At 34.8% G+C, this 21,012-nt stretch overlaps 1 protein-coding gene across 1 annotated transcript; it reads right to left on the bottom strand.

The window, feature by feature from the left end:
• Positions 1 to 9,505: 9,505 nt before the first annotated feature.
• On the bottom strand, positions 9,506 to 16,541 carry LOC133285877 (sucrose transport protein SUC4-like). The gene is made up of 5 exons (XM_061483176.1): positions 16,301 to 16,541; positions 13,275 to 14,017; positions 12,840 to 12,903; positions 12,713 to 12,756; positions 9,506 to 10,000 (listed from the first exon to the last, which is right to left on the bottom strand). The coding sequence occupies exons 1-5, from the start codon at positions 16,539 to 16,541 to the stop codon at positions 9,842 to 9,844; spliced, it is 1,251 nt and encodes a 416-aa protein (XP_061339160.1). The 3' UTR covers positions 9,506 to 9,841.
• Between the last annotated feature and the right edge of the window lie 4,471 nt (positions 16,542 to 21,012).

The following is a 21,012-nucleotide window of genomic DNA, read 5'->3' as shown; positions in this document are numbered from 1 at the left end:
AAAATGTTTCTGCAATTAATGCAGATAAGTTATCTGCATTTATTTCCAAAACGACGTCGTTTTGGTATTGAAATCTTAAAAAATTATGAATATAAAGACTATTATAACCCTGAAATAAATTAAAATTACAAAAACACCATGATTTCTGTCCCAAAACGACGTCGTGTTGACTTACTGCTGATAAGTTATCTGCAATAACTGCAGAAAAAACTAACTCTTTAATTAAATGTAAGTAATTGCAGTTATATAGTATTATTCTCCATAAAGACTTGCTAATAACAAATGCCATGACAATATTTTCTTTCATTCTTCTATTTCTTTAACAATGCCCAGTAGAGCATATAAAAGGGTAAGCAAAACCCTTTTATAGGTCGAAGTTACTTGAACCATGTTATGAGGTAACTACAAGGATGATGTTACTACTACTAGTAAAAACTCTTGCCAACCTCACAAAGCACTCGTGCCAACTAGTTAGTTTTTTGCTTGCTATCCACTGAACACCCGTCCTGGAAAGCTTACCTTGAAATTAGAAGTTGAATGATCTTAACAAATCCTTCCCTCACTCTTTCCCTCTCTTTTGTTGCTTCTCCATGTTGACACATACCCTTCTTTTAAGCCCTCCCAAATAATACAAAGGGGCACAACAAAGAAATGAAGGCAAAACTTTTATTAATTCTGACAGTTGAAATGAGATAATATTTTCTGAGTTGTACAGTTGTTGGAATTTTCATAATTGATTACAAAATTACATAATCATAGGAGATTTGTATTAATTAGATTAATTTTCTTATTTGCAGTTGATTGACATAATCATAAGAGTTTTGTATTAAATAAAAATAGTAACAGGTTATTTCATTTCCTTATTCATAGTTGATTGACAGCTAATTTGTAATGGACCTAGAGTCCTCATTTATGTATATAATTACCCCAGTAGAGGAAGAATAAACACACAAAAATATTCATAATATGGCACCATTGTTTTAACATGGTATCAGAGCCTGGACAAGAAATTATAACTCTTCAACACACTCCTGGACCGGAAGTTACCCCTCCCACGAATGATTTTGCTACGCGTCTAACACCTATAACTGAGGCATCGTCCCTGGATGTTCCTGAATTCATACCTGAGGTAAACACTAATCCTACTCCTATTTCTTCAAATGGACCTTCTATTACTAGCTTAGATGGTCCCATCTTACCTGTTAGTATAATGACCCTAAACAGTAAATCTTGATTAGAGGTTTAACTTAAGGATTTAAATGCCATAATTAGATTCAGTGAGTGATTTCGAGTATTTTGACTGTAATCATGACTAGGTTATGAACAATGCGTTCTGCCGGAGAATTTGCAGTCTTGTGAATTAACCGGTAGAGCTAAAATGAGTAAAATAATTTTAGAGACATAATTTGACAATTCTGACTCCATATATGAGTTCAGAACGAAAAATTGTACAGTCTGGCACTTTCCGGGAAAATCTCGTGAATAGTGTTTTCTGCCAGGTATTTTGTACTGCTGTTTAAGCAACCGGTAGAGTCCAGAAACAAATAATTGATGAAATAAGAGTAAGAAAGTCCAATATATGCCAAACAAGTCAATATAGGCCCAAGAAAATTACAAGTTTATAAGTCTTAAGTTCAGAAGTAAACGAAGTACAGTTAGTGGTTCACAGTGCACTTCATTAAAAACGGTGCAGAAATCATACTGTGAATTATAAATATTGTTCCTTAGGAAATAACAATTAATGTAAATGTGTTCAGAAAAATAAAAATATGTACGTAGCTTTAAGTTAGTTCCGGGTCAGTTTAAGTGAAAATACGCGAAAGAAAAATATCCGGTAAAATGCCACATGTGCTTATAAAACATAAGTGACTTAAAAGAATCACTATTCACATCAAAAATTGCTCCCTTCTCTCTCTTCTACCCTAGTTTCAACCATGGAGGGAGGGTTAGGGTTTTGTTTTTCATTTCTTTGATTTCTCCATGAATAATCCACCAAATCTTTGACCCATTATACTAATCTCATAGGAAATCATCCAAGGAAGCTATTCCACCCCTCCATTTGAGCTGATTTCGTTTGTGGAGGGAGATATTCATCACCCCATTTTCGGATTACTATTCATCCAAGGTGAAAAAGGGAGTTTTTGGTGGAGTCTTGCTTGGAGGTTACCTCCTAGACCTAGTATAAGCTTTTGGAGGTAATAAACCTCTATTTCCATGCTAGTATTTTGATGATTTATGTTATAAAAATTATGAGTATGTTTTGGTGGGAAAGCATTGGGTGTTAAACTTTGATTTGATGATGAATCTTTGATGTTTGGGATATAAGAATGGAAAATAAGCATTGGTGTATGTTTGAAACAAAAAAATCCCATGGTGTATGGCCCTCTATGCCTCGGCCTTGATAGGGTTAATAGGGTCCTTTGTGCAAATTTTAGTTGATGTATTAAGAGCATTTTATTGTGTTGGAGCAAGTATGAATGTAGAAAGAAGGCCTAAGTGGAAAAATCCTATGTGCTTTGGTCATTACATTTCGGCCTTGGGGGTTGTAAGGGACTTGATGTTCCAAAATTTTATTGGAACCATTTTGGGATACATATATGTATGTTTAAGTTGCTAACTAAGTGAAGAAATAATAATTTAAAAGAAAAGAACCCTTTTGCCTATTTTCCTTGTATAGTTCGACCTATAGGGTGGCTTAGGGATAGATCTTGTTACATTTTAATTTAATAAAATGTGTTGGATTTCAAGATACTAAATGGATGAATTAAGAAGTGAAATGACTTGAGAAATTGTGAAAAATAACTTGATTTTCCTAAGGGTATGTCCACGATTTTTTTTAAAGTAAAATGGTATGATTTATGTTGAAAATTCTTAATGGAATGCTTGATTAAATTAAAGAACATCAACGGTTATATAGAGGTCTAGACTTGTGTATTGACATAGCATTGGCAAAAACGGAATGAAACGAAAAGAAGCGATAAAATGTATGCCTTATGTGAAATCTAGGCATGATAGCATTTTATTGATTTGTATTTGTGGATTCTTGCTCTAGGTATACCTAGGGACTGAAAAGGATCGGAATCTCTTGAAGATATATAAGTAACTTGTGTTACAAGTAAGCAGATTGATAAAGCTTCAAGAGGTAAGCTATATGTTTAAGGAGTCTTTTCCTGCTCGAGTGCTCCACCATAGTTAGTGGACTGTGGTTGGAATGTATGACTGTTATTGTGATACTTTGTATAGATGCATTCATATAGAGTTATTTGATAACATGATATGACTTGCTCTGATATGATTTTCTGTATTGATATATGGTACACTGATGTCCTCTTGGGGTTTCCCTGAGATTGACGATGTACACCTCTGACATGCTTTGGTTCCGCTTGGGGTCCTCCCTTGGGAACACATGCTTTGGTTCCGCTTGGGGTCCTCCCTTGGGAATGACGGCGCACGCCTCTGATATGATATGGATATATGCTCTGTTCTGTTATGATATCTGCTATATGTTGTATCTGTATACTCTGTATCTGACTTTCATGCAGGAGGGAGCCAGGGGTATGGAGAACTCTCTATAAACCTGGAGCTTATTGAGATTTGTAATCTCACCCCTCTTTGGGAATATATTTTCAGGTTCCCAGGCTTCCGGTGAGCCTTCATTAAGCTGGGACGCGACACATGGCTGAGACGTTCGACAGACCGGATTTTGAGTGGCTATAGGCTACTACTTTTTGGAGTGCATTTATGTATTTCGTATTTTCTTATTTGATGGATCATGATGTTAGATCCTTTACTGTGTATATGGCATGTATATGTCTTGTACATGTCTTTCAGTTTAATGCATGTACATTTTTGTATTCAGGCATGTTGATATGGCTATGTAGTATTCAGTTATGTTTATGTATTGGATTGCATGCTATTAGATTGGTGGCACGGAGCCAAGTTCTGCATGCGCCCATGGATGGGTATCTGATTATATTTGCATGACTGGTACTTTTGGAGTGATGTGCTGTATAAACTGTTTATCAGGAAATGCTTCTGAGTGGGATTGGAAAATCCCCCGTTGTCCGATTTATAGAGGAAACTCTGCCCGATTTTCGTTTACGCCGAGTAAGAATTAAAGTAGAAAAAGAAAAAGTTAGCTCGTATTTTCGTAAGTTAAGTCTTCCGCTGTTTCTGTTTATATCATATGCATGTTAATTGAACCGGCTCGAGACAGGGATGTTACAGTTAGAGTGTCACAAAGACCAAATAAAGGTGTACCAAAATAGCTTTATGAACCAGATCCAAACTCTAAGGTCAAATACCCTATCGGTAACTACATGTCCAATCATAGGTTGTCAGAATCATATATTGCATCTGTTAATCAATTGTCTAGTATATTTGTTCCTAACAATGTGCAGGATGCTTTAGATGATCCAAATTGGAAGGAAGACATGAATGTAGAAATGAAGGCCTTACAAGAAAACTCAATGTGGGACCTGGTTCCTTTACCAACTGGGAAGAAACCAATTGGATGCAAATGAGTGTTTACTGTGAAGCTTAAAGCAGATGGCAGCCTTGACAGATGTAAAGCCAGATTAGTTGCTAAGGGATACGCACAAAAATACGGGGTTGATTACTAAGATACATTTGCACCAGTAGCAAAACTGAACACAATTCGTATTATGATTTCTATAGCAGCTAACAGGGACTGGCCACTCAAGCAGTTTGATGTAAAGAATGCATTTTTAAATGGAGACTTAGAAGAAGAAGTATATATGGAAATTCCACCAGGCGCAAACATGCCAACTTGAAGGGAAATGAAGTGTGTAGATTAAAAAAACACTATACAGCATCAAGAAATCACCTAGAGCTTGGTTTGTCAGGTTCTCTCTAGTCATGAAGAAGTTTGGATACAAACAAAGTAATGCAAACCACACCCTATTCATAAAACATAATGGAGGAAAGGTAACAGTGTTAATAGTGTATGTTGATGATATGGTTTTGACTGGTGATGATTTATTTGAAATGGAGTTATTGGAAAGACATTTAGCAAATGAGTTTGAAATGAAAGATCTAGGATCATTAAAGTACTTTCTTGGAATTGAAATTGCTAGATCAAATCAGAGAATTTTTTTGTCACAAAAAAGTACATTTTAGATCTACTTGCAGAAACAGGAATGACAGCATGTAAACCAGCAGAAACACCAATTGAAATGAATCATGTATTGGGTTTATATCCTGATCAAGTACAGACTGATGTTGGCAGATATCAAAGGCTAGTAGGGAGGCTAATTTATTCATCACATACTAGGCCAGACATTGCTTATGCAGTGTTGTGAGCATATTTATGCACAATCCAAGTGAGGATCACATGGCTGCTGTGTATCGAATATTGAGGTATTTAAAAGGGTGTCCAAGGAAAGATCTGCTTTACTCAAAAAATAATAGTCCCGGAATTAAAGGCTACACAGATTCAGATTGGGCTGGAGATAAAACTACCAGACAGTCAACTTCGGGATATTTTACTTTTGTTGAAGGCAATCTAGTTACTTGGGAGAGTAAGAAGCAGAAAGTTGTGGCTAGATTGAGTGCAGGAGCAGAGTTTAGAGGAATGACACATGGAGTGTGTGAATTGTTGTGGATTAAAAGCATCCTACAAGACTTAGGAATCTGCTACAATCAGCCTATGGAGTTACATTGTGATAATAAAGCTGTTATTGAAATTGCCCATAATCCAGTTCAACATGATAGAACCAAGCATGTAGAAGTGGATAGACACTATCAAGAAAAAACTAGATCAAAAAATTATTCAATTTTCCTACATCAAATCTGAAGATCAGTTAGCCGACTTCTTGACAAAGACTGTATCAGGAAAAGTGTTTGAAGAAGCAATTAACAAGTTGGGCATGATTGATATCTATGCACCAACTTGAGGGAGAGTGTTGAAATGAGATAATATTTGCTGAGTTGTACAGTTGTTGGAATTTTAATCATTGATTACACAATTATATAATCATAGAAAATTTGTATTAAATAGATTAATTTTCTTATTTGCAGTTAATTGACATAATCATAGGAGTTTTGTATTAAATAGAAATAGTAACAGATTATTTCATTTCTTTATTCATAGCTGATTGACAGCTAATTTGTAATGGACCTAGAGTCCTCATTTATATATATAATTACCCCAGCAGAGGAAGAATAAACGGACAAAAATATTTATAATATGGCACTATTATTTTGACACTGACATATTAGAATACAGAGGCTGAGACCATCAATACAAAGCTTATATTGATTCCACTAACTAGCTAATAATATTTCTTGTAGATTTTGACAAAAAATCAACAGTCTTTTCTCTAGCATAAAAGCGATTTCATTTTCAGACAAGAACAGGAAAGTTAAAGATAACAATTTTTATTTTTATTTTGAAGAAAATCACTCGGAGTGCAGCAATTGAAATCCTTTCAACATAAAAGCCAAAAGCAGATTTTATAACAAAATAACCATAATTATTTTACTATTAATTAGAACTTAAATAATATTTCCACATTTGCATCCTTAACTACTGAGATTCTTTGAGGTATTTTCCAATTTTCCTTGCATTAAAATTTATATCACGTCATTCAAACCACAACTTACTGTTAACAAAAATTTAGAACGCAGCAAGAGACAAACTGAAAAACAGATTTGACTACTTACAATTAAAGATGACATCCCCAGGGAAAGGCAAAGGTGTGAAAGGAAATGTAGTATAACTACAAGTATAAATATGCACCTATCAAAAAACATTACTCCAGTTCATTTCATGAGTAGGCTTTCATGCAATATCAGAATTTATATCATATACTTTTTTGTGTGTATATTTTCTGTTTTTTCTTCCGCTTTTTATTTCAAGGGGTGGCAAATAGTAAAGCTAGACTATACCTCGTTGGATTTTGAGATGGGGCCCAAAGAATGAAGATCAGTAGCAATAAAACATAAGCAAGCAAATTCATTTTAATTTTAGCATGCTAACCGGACGAAAAAAAAAAAAAAACAAATAATGCCAGAGTTACCCACTTTCAACATATCACTTTATTAATCAAACCAATTTATAATCAAAGACTTAGCTATCTATACTTAATAATAATTCCTCTCAAAAATCCCTTAGTTAATTATAAGTAGATTATTAGTTAAATAAATTTGATAGTCCATCAAAACGATACAGAGATAATGTACGTAACAGAGTGGGAGAGTAGAATAGTAAAAGTCATTGTGTGAAAGAATTGAGAGCAAATCAGGGTATCAGACTTTCGTGAATAGTGAGAGGTGTATTTAAACACGAATTTATTCGATGGTTCAAAATCAGAAAAATAAATTAAGGAATTTGTCCCTCGGCACTAATTAATAAATTCAAAATGAAAATATTAGTTGAAAAGTAAAAGCATTTAATCTAGAGAACTAAGAAAAACATTTAACACTTTATTCTTTAAGTAATTAATATGATTTAATAAAAATTATTAAATGCTACTTAAACAATGCTTTTTTTTTTTGGTAAATACTTAAACAATGCCTTTTAAGTTTTAAGTGACTGCATAACAAGACCTACAAATTAAACTTAAACAGTAAATAACCAAAATAAATCAAACCTGTCGTTCAAGAATTTATAAAAAAGAAAAAATACCATAACAAAATAAGGAGCATTAAAGCCAGGTCTCCGTCAAGTTTTCCATCAGCAAAATTCATATGTTCCCGGTTGGCCACTATTTACATTCATCCCACTAATACAATCAAATCACACAAATGCATAAGATTCCAACACATCATTATTAAAGCACTAATGCACAAATTCTACAAGAAATATATAAATGAAATAATTTATATATATTAGTGCCTCAATTTATATAGTGAACCTCAATAGTTAAAATCGTAGTCCCTCACAAATTTAAAAAATACCCACATTAATCTCAAAAGGACTAAAATAGATCCACTTTGAATTTTACAGGGACCAGGCGACTAATTTTTTTTTTTTGTAGGAGACTAAAGTAAGAACTATATTTTTTGTTAAGGATCCTATATATGAGGTAGGATCATTTGACACCGGTGTCAAATTTGAAGTTTGACACCTCATCTGAAAGCCGTTAGATAAAAAAAGATCAACGACTCAGATTTGCAAGCATGTGACGCCATTGATCTTTTTTGATCTAACAGCTATCAGATGAGGTATCAAATTTGAAATTTGACACCGGTGTCAAATGATCCTACTTTTATATATATATATATATATATATATATATATATATATATATATAAGGTGTGGAATAATTCCCAATAACCAGCAACTCAACTTGGGGAAAAGGATGTTGCCCAAGATGAATTTGGAACCTACAGAAGATGCCCCAACAACTTCCCACGGCATTTAGCCTAGACAAGCAGGACTGGTTTACAATGACGAAGGTCTCCACACATTGCACATATTGTCAATCAGTATTTGGTGACAGCTTTTATTAAGATTCCAAGATGTTTAGAAAAATAATGATATGTGAATTTCTTGTTTTACATTGTTCCTTGAGGAGCGTTTGGTTGAGGAGAAAATCTTTGAATACTAGAAAAATATAATTACTAGGGATATATTAGAAAAGTAATTTTGGTAGAAATATCGAAAAAATGTTGTTTGGTAAGGTTGGTCAAAATTTTATCAAAAAAATTGGGTAAAACTCTTGTTTGGTTAAAGGTTAAATATTGATGAAAAAATAAGTTGCAACTACCAAAACAACCCTTTTACAAATTTTGAAGAACTAATTAAACACAACAGATGCCACCTCCATCCTTTACCATTTTTGCAATATACGTAGGAACACATGATTAGATGTGCAGCTTGAAATCATTGTAAACCTTGACAAAACAGTAAAAAAGTAAACCAACTAAAGTGGATTCAATGCTTCACATCTATTCTCAATCACAGTATATGGACAATGTACCCAACAACATAAAGCACATGGCTCATTACGGGTCTCTTTTTTGGGCTGTTATTGACACAATCCATGGCAACCTTGACCATCGTAACTGCTACAAAATCGTGTTCCTTATCTGAACAATCAGTGAATGAAAACACATAACGAAAAACAAACCCAAAAATAATATGATAAGCAAAATAGAACAAAATTAACCTCAGAGACATTAGTTGTAAAGAACAGGATATGTTAGATGAGCTGTAAATCTGCAAGTAGATTTGGTAGGAGATTATGAGGGTATGTTTGTCAACATATTTGTTGCTTTTTGTTCCACTTAGCCGGACAACACAATACCACATGCCAAGTGGTATTGTGTGCCAGTGTATTTTGTTGCATTTAACAGGCGAACATCAATTGCTGGGCAAAAACGTTTGGTGGGAAAATATTGCAATCTCTTCTACCAAACATGGTAAGACTAGATACCCAATCTCAAATGTCTATCTATCTCCTAAGATACCTCCTACCAAACACTATCTTAGACATCAAGTGTGTTCACCCTTCACTACAGCCTGAAGATGTCCCTCGTGGTTTACATAGCTAACCAATCTCACTGTTTTAAACAGACAACTCACTCATCAAGATCACACAAAAAAAAAAGTTCCCAAAGCTTTGTTTAATCCCAAAAATAATAAGACCCAAAAGTCAGGTCATTGGCTTTAAATAATAATGACCAATAAGATTAAACACAGCCAAGCACTCATTTATTCATTACAAAACGATGGGAGTGTGGAATGAGGAGAGAAAGGCTCAAGAAGAAAAAGGCTATAATAAAAAATGACTATTTACAAATTCTTGCTACCTGTTCATTTTCACCATCCCTCTTCGAAAGAAATAAGTGCCAAAAGCAGACAGAACATGACACCTCATACATGGCTTCGGACCTTTTGAGCACCAGATCGGGGAATAGCCAAGATAGCTATAAGTCCACTGACAAGGGCTGCAACAGCTGCCACAGCAAAGGCTGGGGAATTTCCTCCACCAAATAGTTGATCCCATGGTCCACTTCCCAGGGACACTACTATCTGTTTAAAGCATGATAAATAAGCAACTCATTAACTTCATGAACACAATTCCTATTCACAGAAACGACTCTATTTAAAAAGTTTTCATTGAAACACAAGTCATCGTTAGCTTAGAACTACATACAGTATGTTTGGAACAATTAAACAATGGGAACTGATTTGATATATAAATAAAATTTTGTTTGGGTAGTTAACTAGTAATAATCAAAGGGGGTTGGTTCAAGTGGTACATACTTGATTCCGTTTAAGCAAGGTCTTGGGATCAAGTCCTTGTGAATGCAAAAAATCCTCTTTGGGAGAGCTAGCCCCACCATGATGTGGATGATTCCGGCTCGAACAGGATTGTCTCCAGTTGAGGATACCCGAAGTTTATCCAAAAAAAATAAAAAATTCACCCAAATTTTGTTGAATTTGATTTGCCAACAACTTTTCCCTCATTGATTTACTTATTTTATTTTACCTATTTTAAGGGCAAGAAAGTAAATTTGTTAAAGCAAAATGAATTTCGCTTATCTCTAAGGCATTTTGTTGGAAAGTATCTTCTATTGAGGGACTGCCTATGCCCTAAATAATTAGGAATTAGTTTGTACCATTTTCCTTAATTTCCTAGATTCCTAGTTTCCTAATATTAAAGATTGTAAATCATGCATAAACATAGGAAAAATGTTTGTCATTTTGTATCATTTTAATTGAAACGGCTGTCATTTTAAGTGTAGTGTAATTCCAAATGATAAACATTTTTTCCATAAATATAATATTGTACTAAGAATTCAATCAAGTAATTCACAAATCCCTCTTCTATTTGGTAGCAGAGATGGTTCATTCTTGACCTGCCTGACTTCTAAACCTAAAACAGGTCCGGTCAAAACCCTAAAATAGTCCATGTCCTCCTTCCAGCCATCATGTAGCCTGGTGAAACTTGTCCTTGCAACTGAAACATAATCTTTTCTGTATCTTCTCATGTAACTTAGCTTGTTAAAGCCTTCTGGATCTGCCACGCATGTTGTTGCCAGAGCTCTACATTGCCTTTGCATTCAAGAAATTATGGTTGGAGTGGTTAGTCCGTATAGCATAATTCCCTTTGGGAATTTCGGTAGTGAAGTTGGACCAGAAACCACCACCTCTGATGGTGGTTCGGACTCAGAGCTGTTGAGGGCTCTGGTTAGATATGTGCATCTGAAGTTTGGCCCTAGTCCTCCTTTCATGCAGATCCAATTAATTCCTACAAGAAACTGAGCTTGATCCATCAAGTGTGCCAAAGACTCGAGCCTATGTAACTTCAGTTTTGCTCCCAGCTCATGTTGGAGTCCGTTCAACCATATGCCTTGGAAAGTGTACAGAAGAGGTCCTGCAATCCTCTCGAACTCCTCCATGTAATCACTCACGATCTCATAAGTACCTCATACTGGTTCTGATTTGGGGATGGTTGAAAACTTCTGATTATCTATGCTCTAAACATGGCCCATGTAGCATTTTCCATTTGTCTTTCCCACTACTAATACCAGTTCATTGCGTATCCTTCCAAGATCAGGATCACTGTTGGCAACCACTCCGCCTCCTGCATGGCATTCATACGAAAATAATGTTCGACCCAATTCACCCACCAGTATGCGTCGTTGCCAGAAAATACCAAAATCTCTAGCCTTTGTCTGTAGTCTTCTGTAATTTTGGGACACATTTCAAACATACCTCTTGCATAGTTAGATGTCATGGATCTCCGTCAGTCCCCCTCGCTTGTGTAACCTTCCATTTCTCGCCGGTCAGTTCCCCTGAAAGCCCCTAGGAGACGGTCTCTTCTTGAACTTCCTCTTTTTTCCTGGTGTGAGTTCCATGAAGCTTCCTCTAGTGCACAAGCTTCATTTTCCGTGCTTCCATTCATTCCTTCATTCTTCGCGTGTTCACCATCCACGGCTCCCAAACCGGGAGCTTTGATACCAGTTGTTAGAAAATAAATTTCATTCACACTTAATTTGAGACGAAAGTGGTATATTGAATTGTAAAATGATAGTACAGGATTTCGAGAGGCCCTATCTTTCCCAAGACATTATCTAGAAAATATTTGCTTGCCTTCTAAACTCCCCTCAGCATCTGTTTTTATGTTTTCTGACTTACCATGCAGTTACAGTAGGTTTTCCCGCCAAAGATCTGAGAAACTCCCTTTCCTTGCCTTGCCTAGGATTCTAATACCCAGTGGCCCTTCCTAGAATACACCTTAGTGATAGGTGGCTTCCTAACAAACACATTCAATTTTACTGGCTTTCAATTTTCATATCCATGTTCATGTTTCTTAGTCAAAGGTATACAACACTAAATTGCAATTATACCACAACATGAAAAATACTGCACCGATGATATTATTCAGTAAAATTCCTTCTCGAGAGAGACCTAAAACTCCTGTTTTAATTAAGGAAAAATCATAGTAAGGGACCACAGATTACAACATATTACTACCTCTTGCCACCCATGATATCAACAGACATCCATTCAACCTCAATTATTTGAATATTAAATTTTAGTTTTATCAAGTGGCATAAAGCTGCACTTATTCACCTCAAGACATAATGTCCAATTCAAGATAACATTTTAAATTATAGAAGTTGACCGAGTTCAAATGAATATCTATTAAGATTATGCTTACACTAGGTTGGAACAAACAACAAAATAAAGGTAATTTAACAGTAATCACATATGAAAGGAATTTAAAAGAAGTACCTGCGGGATCACTATTGCCAGATTTAGAACACCCATTGATAACCCTGTAAGTACCAACAATCCATATAAATAGTTCTACGGTCACATCTTCAAGAAAGAATAAACAAGGTCATGAATAGAAGCACACCTTGGCCAAGTCCCAATGGCTCAATATGCGTGGAAATTAAAGCATATGGAACACTGTAAGTGATCTGTAATAAATAATTTAAATCAGATTAAATTAATCAAATAGTATATATACTTTCAACTTATTTACTATTTATGGGAATATGTACAAATTTGCCTTCTGACACATCATGTTACTCGAATAGAAAGGTATCACAAGGATTGTACCCAAAAAATGAGAGAGGTTATACAAGAAATGTCATGAACTAAGGAGACTAAGCAGCCAAGAGCAAGTCAATTAATACAATTCACATGCATTAGTCATATTATTTCGAAAAGAATGCAAGACAACAGAATTTGAGTCTTAGTTTTAGTGGGCATAAGAAACATAAAGGCTGCCTTCAATACTCACAGGAAAGGAACAATATGCTTTTATTAGTAGATTAGAGCAACTTACTGCCAATGGGAATCCAAGAATGGTAAAGATTACCAACGCAGCTATCACAATGCCAATTGGTGGTGGATCTTTACCTACATTGCCAATGCTATTTGCCACATAGGTTACTACTAGTATTGCATAAAAGCAAACAGCCATTAGGATATTTGAAATTCCCCATACAAAACCAGCCCCTCGCTTCCTGCATAACCACTCCATGAGCAATGATGTTATTCCAAGAACTACTGAATTAAGCAATAAACCAAGAGCTCCCATTCTAACTCCAGTATCATAAGTAAGGCCTACATTTGGATCACCTCCATAAATCTCTCGACCCATCCAATCAGTATCGAAGAGAATAAATGGGAACCACCCAATCCATGTAAGAGCAGTAACAGACAGTATTATCCATATAGGAGCTGAAAAATATTTGAATATCCCAAATAGTTCCCACATGAAAGCTTCTTCTCCACTACCTGACTCCCCTGCCCCTTCTTCTTCAGCATGGGCAGCCACACTTGAACTTAGAGGCACTTCTTGAGCTGCCATGATACTGACATATGTGGTGACCGCAATGAAAGCAATGTCAAGAAAGAAAGCAGACTTGAGATTTGCACAACTAATAGAGCATGCAGGGTTAAGCGTGAAAGTAAAAATCTTGTACCAACCAGTGTACGATCCAGTTGCATAACCAAGAATATTACCAGTGGCCATAAATAGGGAGTAATAAGCATTTGCAACACGTGTCCTTCTAGCATCCTTACCTAACATTTCAAAGAAGAAAAAGATAAAGACAAGAATGAAGTGGTGCATCAATATCTTGTTTGCTTTCCCAATTGATCACTTTCATTTTCATAACAATTACGACTAAACTTAATGGTTAGATTTTTTTTTTTTTTGGCGGGGTGGTGTCGAGGGAGTCCACAACGAGAACACTTTGATTCTCTCTCTCTCTTCCAAACGAGCATTTTATACGTCAAAAGTAGGAGATAGAAATACTAAGGCATAGAAAAACAAATAAAAATACTGAGGCATAGAAAAGCAGATAACGTCTTTTAAAATTTATTCAGACATCTAGGTCAACTTTGCAAAGCAATTTTCGTTAAGATATGATGAAAATAACAGATAATTACTATGTCCTTTCAATTTAATTGAGAACTGTATTCAACAGCAAATTTAAAGTAGAAGATCATCTGGACAGAGGACCTATGATATCAATCGATGCAGAACTAATCATTTTCAATTAACCTACCTAAACCCCACTTTTTAAATGGGATCTGTCAGACAACCCAGACTCAGACCCAGACCCCTTATCACTAAAGTATGTTCTAGGAGGAATTACAGGGGTTCAAGTTCAAACCATCTCAACTGATGGCATAACTGTCATGGAGAGGTTGGAGGGCAGTTATACAATAACTGCTTGTAGTAAAACTTCTAGTAGTAGCAGTTTGGAATTTGTAAATTAATGTAGGAATGTTGTTATACAATAAATTCTTTGTAGTCGAAACTGCTAGCAGTAGCAGTTAGAAATTCATAAATAGAAGTAGGAATGTGTATGTAAGAGGATTTTTCAGGAAAGAAGACAACGGAAGTTGCTAGGAAAGACATACCTCTCGAATGCATGTTTAACTCTGTAATTCTGTCATTATGTATCTGAGTTCATTAAACCAGAGAACCTAAATAAATCAAACATTGTGTTTTAATGTCGATCTGGGAGCTTTGATTGGTACATAACTGCCAAAAGATGCAGGCTCGCTTGAATGCCTTGGAGGCCGCATTGAACAATGGCAAAAACGGGCAAGCCAAGCAAGAAACTCACATGCAGAAATTACATGGTTTTTGTAACACCATTGTATCGGATCGTGATATGGTTTTTATGAGTCATTTTTGGGCAGAAATTCTTAAACAGACAAGGACTTATGTCAAATTCACTTTAGTATATCATTCTTAATCCAATAGACAAGCCAAGGTGATTGATAGGTGCTCGGAGACTTATCTAGGGTGTTTTTGCAGCCCTCAACCAAAATAATGGCCGCATTGGCTTTTGTAAATAACCAATTTAACTCAAAAATTTAGGCTTAATTAATTATTAATTAAATTCGGGGGGGGGGGGGGAAGATTGAAACCGGGACACCGAGGCTCTGATATCATGTAAAGAAGCAATTCAACCCAAAAACTTAAGCTGCTGGGTGAGGTTACATTAACGAATTTTATACTTCTGTAACAGCTCCATTGGGCGGAATATTGGTATAATATCAATTGTCACAGCTCCGCTAAAATGACTCTGTTAAAGGCATTGTATGGAAGGGAAGCTCCAACTTTATTTCGGGGAAGTCATCAAATTGTTGTGGATGAGGTGAAGAAATTAATACAAACAAAACCGAAGAGACTTGCAATTGGAACTTGGAGATCAAGTTTAACTTAAAATCCAACCTTATCGCCTAAAATCTTTGGCTTGAAAAATTAATGAGAAACTTAATTCAAGATTTTATGCACCGTATAAAGTATTGTAGAAGAATGGAGAAGTATCTTATAAGTTGGAGTGAAACTTAGTCCAACTATATTGGGTTAAAGTTTGATCTGTCTTCGTATGTGGAGTAGGCACACTGCCGAACCACGTTAAACACCTGGGTCTTAGGGGTGTGTCATTTTATTTCCCCTCTTATTTTCTCTATCTCATACTGTGTTAATTCCGATCCAATTTTATATTTGTTGTTCTGCGCATAACATTTCCAAATCGAACCCCAAATTTACTATTTAGTAAATAATTCAAGAAAGAAGGTTCGGTAAATTCTAGTCAATATAGTAAATACTCATGCTGAATATGGTCATAGTTCAGTGAACCAGTCAACTGCAAGATAAATAGGTGAAATCATGCTATAACAGCGAGATAGCAGATGATTAACATAGCAAGAGGTAGCTTGATTTTCGTTAAATTATATTAGTTGCTGGCACGAATTTCATCCATGTAAAATCAATCAGGGATTGCAAATTTAATAATCTGAGAAAGGAGAAGTAGAAGAAGAAGAAGAAGAAGAAGAGCTTACGAGTGAGATCAGCTAGCAAAGCTCTACAAGGACCTTGAGTGACGTTGTTAGCCACATCGAGAATCCAAAACCCGATAACGAAGAAGGTTATGGCCCAGGGCCGGTTACTCTCGGTGTCGCCAAGCCACCATCCGATGTCAGCGGCGTAACCGATTATGAGAACGGCGACGACGATCGATGCAGCGCCGACCAAGATGAACGGTTTCCGGCGACCGAACCGGCTGGTACACCGGTCGCTCATGTGGCCCACCAAGGGCTGAACGAATAGGCCAGAGACTGGGCCGCAGAGCCAGACGATGCTGGCCCATTGATGAGGAATCCCAAGCTGCTGCACATACGGCGTGAGCAGAGACAGCTGCAAGGCCCAACCAAACTGAATTCCACTCGCCACCGACGCCACCCGCAGCAACTGCCCGGATGTTCAAAATGGAAAAAGGAAGAAGAGAATGAAAATTTTAAGTTAGAAGAAGAAATAACGACTTTTTTTTTGAGAGGGAAAATAAGACGCTGAGTAACAGTGATATATCAAGAAAGAGGAGCAGTTTTTTTATTTCTTTTGAACGTGGAGAAAATTTTTTATGCATCACGTGATACAGTTAACAGAATTGAAACTTAATTGTCTTAATAACATAGTTTGAGGTGGTTAATTGTTGAAATTAAAAAGTAAAGGATGATTAGGTAAGTATAGGGTGCTAAATTATAATTAACCTTCGACGTTGATGATTTCATCCGAGAAGTGGGGTGGTTGCTATGGGGACTGCAATCGTGCAATGCAACACATAACAATGTCTAACGGTTAAAACGACTAGGGAATTAGATAGGAACGGGTTTGTTTTCAATGTGTTTTATTTTGGGTTGATAGTAACATGTAAACATTAGATAGGAAGTGTGTCACATAAAGCTTGGATAAAGAAAGAAAATGAGTGGGCCATGGTAGGTTTATTTTCTTCTCTCCCATTGCTCTAATTACGTAATAAGAGTTGGTTTGAAAAAATGGTTCTCTGATTAGATGATTTCTATGACCGGCAGCACTGCAGGCCTTTCATTGGACCGTACCTGGCTTTAGCTTTCAAGGGTATTATTATTTATTACTTAATGTGCCTGGTGTATTTTCAATTGTACAATATTATTAAAACAAGCCTATTAATGAATTTATTATAATTTCGTTGTTCGTTTGTGATGTAGCGTAACTGGTGTCAAAATAGCGTAACTGGTGTCAAAATAGCTACAATATTATTAAAACATGATTTGCTACGTTTATTTAGCTACGCTTGAAATGTAGCTAAATTAGCCAACGTCAAGGTACCTACTGGCACCAATGTGGCTCCATCAATGTTATCAATGTTACTATCATATCTTAACCGTTGATTTTTGTCAATCAACGGTTATTATTTTTACAAATTAAACTCATTAATTAATTATTAATTCGTAATAAATGATAACTGTTGATTGGCGGAAACCAAAAGTTAAGATATGGTAATAACATTATATGGTAGTAACAATATCATATCTCATTTCTTTTACAAGTAATAATATTTAAAAAAGAGATAAGATATTATTACTACAAATTAATGTTGCTACCACTTTATTTCACCATTAGATCGATTATGTTCATCTAACAATTATATTTATTTTCATTTTTGAATAATTATAATTCCCTATATTTAATGTGAAAGCATTAAATATGAAGAATTATAATCATACAAAGGTAGAAATAAATATAAAGTATTGAATATAAGAGTTCTTAATGTGGTCAATTTTTATTTTTATTTTAATGGCAATGTTTAAAAAATAAAATGTTTGCGTTGCAATTGACGTTTTTCTCATACTTGTATCTCTTTAGATCTTTGTATATTGATTTGCACTTTCCCTCAATACAAGTTCACTGTAAAAGAAATATACTCTAATTTAAAGATAGTTTTTTTTGTAAGGGCCCGTTTGATACAAGGGTTTTTTAAGATTCCTTGAAAACTGAAAGTGATAATCTTATTTATTCACGTTTGGTACAAGATTTTTAAAATTTTCTCGAGAATCTGATTTTCTCGAGATATTTTGTGTGTAAATTTTTAAAAAAAAAAACATTCAGGAATACCATCCAAGAGGTGGTATTTTAGGATTTCTATGGAAAGGAAAAATTTAATACAACTAAACATAGCATCAAGAAAATTAACTCAATATTTTCGAGAATATGTTAGTCTACCAAACAACCTTTTGGTAACATTCTCAGAAAATTCATTTTCTCATCATATTCCTATAAATCGTGATTCTCGGATAAAAAAAAAAAATTCTCCTCTACAAAACGTTCCATTCAGGATTGAAACTAATGAGTTGGAGGTCAGGAGGAGGAGGAGTAGGGTCTTTGGTCTTATACAGCAAAGTGAGACTGGAAAAAACATTCCCCCGTGTTGTTTGCATGCTCTTTAATTATTTTGGTTACATGATAAAAGTTTTTGCGGCAATCACAGACAGACATAAGTAAATACACATCAGTAAATACTATGAATTCATTATTAAGTACATAAACCAACTCTTATTAAGTACCTAAATCAACTTGGGTGTATTAGATTAGGATTTTAAAAGATTTTTTTGAGATAAAAAATCTCATAAATTTTAAAAGACTATTTAGAATTTGAGGAACTTTGAAGACTTTTTTTACAATCAAGATTTCATAAGATTGGATTTTAAGGGATTTTAATAGAATTTATAATATTTGAAAGGACAATCATTAGATGCACAGAAATCAACGATTAAGATTTGATATAAGACTTATTATTCTTACACCGGTGTAATACATATATATGTGTGTGTGTGTGTGTGTGTATAGGGTTTAGTGTGTCCTTTTAAATGATGTAAGTTGTGTCTTTTTAGTGACTTACACAAAGACTGACCGGTCATATTTTATGTAAATCTGAAAAGTTACTTTTTTTTTACTTTACACGTCAATGATGTGACTGAGGAGAGAAAAAAAAATAACTTTTCAGATTTACACAAAATCTGACCGATCAAACTTTGTGTAAATCACCTAAAAAGACTAAAAGTGTGTATCCTTTTAAATGATACTTCTTTTTCCCATATATATATATATATGTTATTCTATTTTTTTCATGTCTACCTTACTTATCACTCTCTAATATCGTTAGATGAGGAGAAAGAAATGATAAATATTAGTTGAAATTCTGATTTAATGGTGGTGGAGAGTGATAGATAAGGTAGACATGAAAAAAGATAGGTAAAATAACTTATCTCGCACGCGCGCGCACACACACACACACACACATATATATATATATAATTTCTCCTGCTGAATTAGTGACTGATTAATCTAGAATCCTAACTCTAAACACAATTTCACTTAGGGAGTCTTTGGTACAAGAGATATATATATTTTTATCGGAAAAAAAAGATTTCTAGGGATATGGTAGAAAAATATTTTGCCTGTGAAAATAACAAAAAAGTGTTTGGTAGCCCAAAATATTACCGAGAAAGTTAGGTTAATTTGACTAATGTTACGTTTGGTTGATTGTAAAATATTGATGGGAATGTGAATCGAATTTATCAAATTACCTATCATTTTTGAAAATATTATATGTCAGCCATGAAACAAGAGGACTTTTGCTCTCAAAATGTAAAAATCAGAATCCGAATTCAAGAGAGAAAAATACCATGTATAGGGAGGGATTTTTTTTTTCAAACTGTAATTACAAACTCGAATGCCGGGAGAATTATTTAGCTGGAAATTTCTTATGTTTTCTGATACTAAACATGGTAAAAAAAAAAAACTTATCTTCATTTTTCCATCGTTCGAATTAAAATACTCATACCAAATACCTCTTGAGCTTAACTATGAGAATTGAGGAGTGGTGTCTTAGGCAAGGGTTGAGAACGAGGGAGATATTTTTGAGGGCTCGATTTCAAATGTCGGCGAATAGTAAAGGAGAGTAACTATAATAGGCGAATATGAGCGTCAAGACCAAATTTTAGTATGTGTGAGATGGGTATATACGTGGAGGAGATAGATGATTCCTTTTTTTTTTTTAATTAACTATGTATATTTTTTATGATTTTAAACAATTTTTATATTTGAATATGTATTTTAAACTTTCTTTAAATATGTATTTGAATATGCCAACAAGTTTTTAATTTGCATGTTATATAATCCGGACAACGGCGCCAAAAATTTGTGGCGACTCGACAGGTGCACCGGTCGTTAAGTAATAAAAGTATACCGGAGTACGAGATTGTTCCCACGAGAATTGAGTTTCAAACACTAGCTCGCTAATCGCAGTTTAGTTGGACAATCAATATTTAGATGAAGAAAATTGAAATTAAAAAGAAAACAATTAATAACGTGCAAATTAAAATTCAGAATTAAAAAACAATTGGAAAGATGATTAATTTAAAGATTAAAAACAAGCGTAATTAGGGTTTCGACTTCCCCCAATCTCCTCTATATGTTATGAATTAAACTATCAAGAATCTGTTCTTAAAATATTGCCAATCAATTCTTTCTAAGTTAATTAGGGCTCAATTCCTTGTTACCCTAAATCTATGTAATCTCAGAAAAAACCTAGTTCTTCGATTATTTCCCAAAAAAAACATGCATTAAGTTCAAGAATTCAAGATTGCGCAATTACCCTATGTCTATCCCTAGATCATAAAGATTGTAATAAATTTACCAAATCAGGGTTCATGCACCAACATCACTATTATCA

The sequence above is a fragment of the Gastrolobium bilobum genome, unplaced genomic scaffold, assembly GCF_033153095.1.
Source record: "Gastrolobium bilobum isolate Gb01-03AN ecotype WA unplaced genomic scaffold, APGP_CSIRO_Gbil_v1 utg1530, whole genome shotgun sequence".
In the NCBI taxonomy this organism is placed as follows: domain Eukaryota; kingdom Viridiplantae; phylum Streptophyta; class Magnoliopsida; order Fabales; family Fabaceae; genus Gastrolobium; species Gastrolobium bilobum.
This window is presented reverse-complemented; position numbering and strand designations above follow the sequence as displayed.

Excerpts from the sequence above, each read along its gene's own strand:
- LOC133285877 (XM_061483176.1), bottom strand. The coding sequence starts at position 16,541 with ATGAGCGACCGGTGTACCAGCCGGTTCGGTCGCCGGAAACCGTTCATC. Across the intron at positions 14,018-16,300 it reads TTTGCTAGCTGATCTCACTC|GTAAGGATGCTAGAAGGACA; the intron begins GTAAGCTCTTCT and ends TTGAAATGTTAG. Across the intron at positions 12,757-12,839 it reads GCCATTGGGACTTGGCCAAG|GGTTATCAATGGGTGTTCTA; the intron begins GTGTGCTTCTAT and ends TGGTACTTACAG.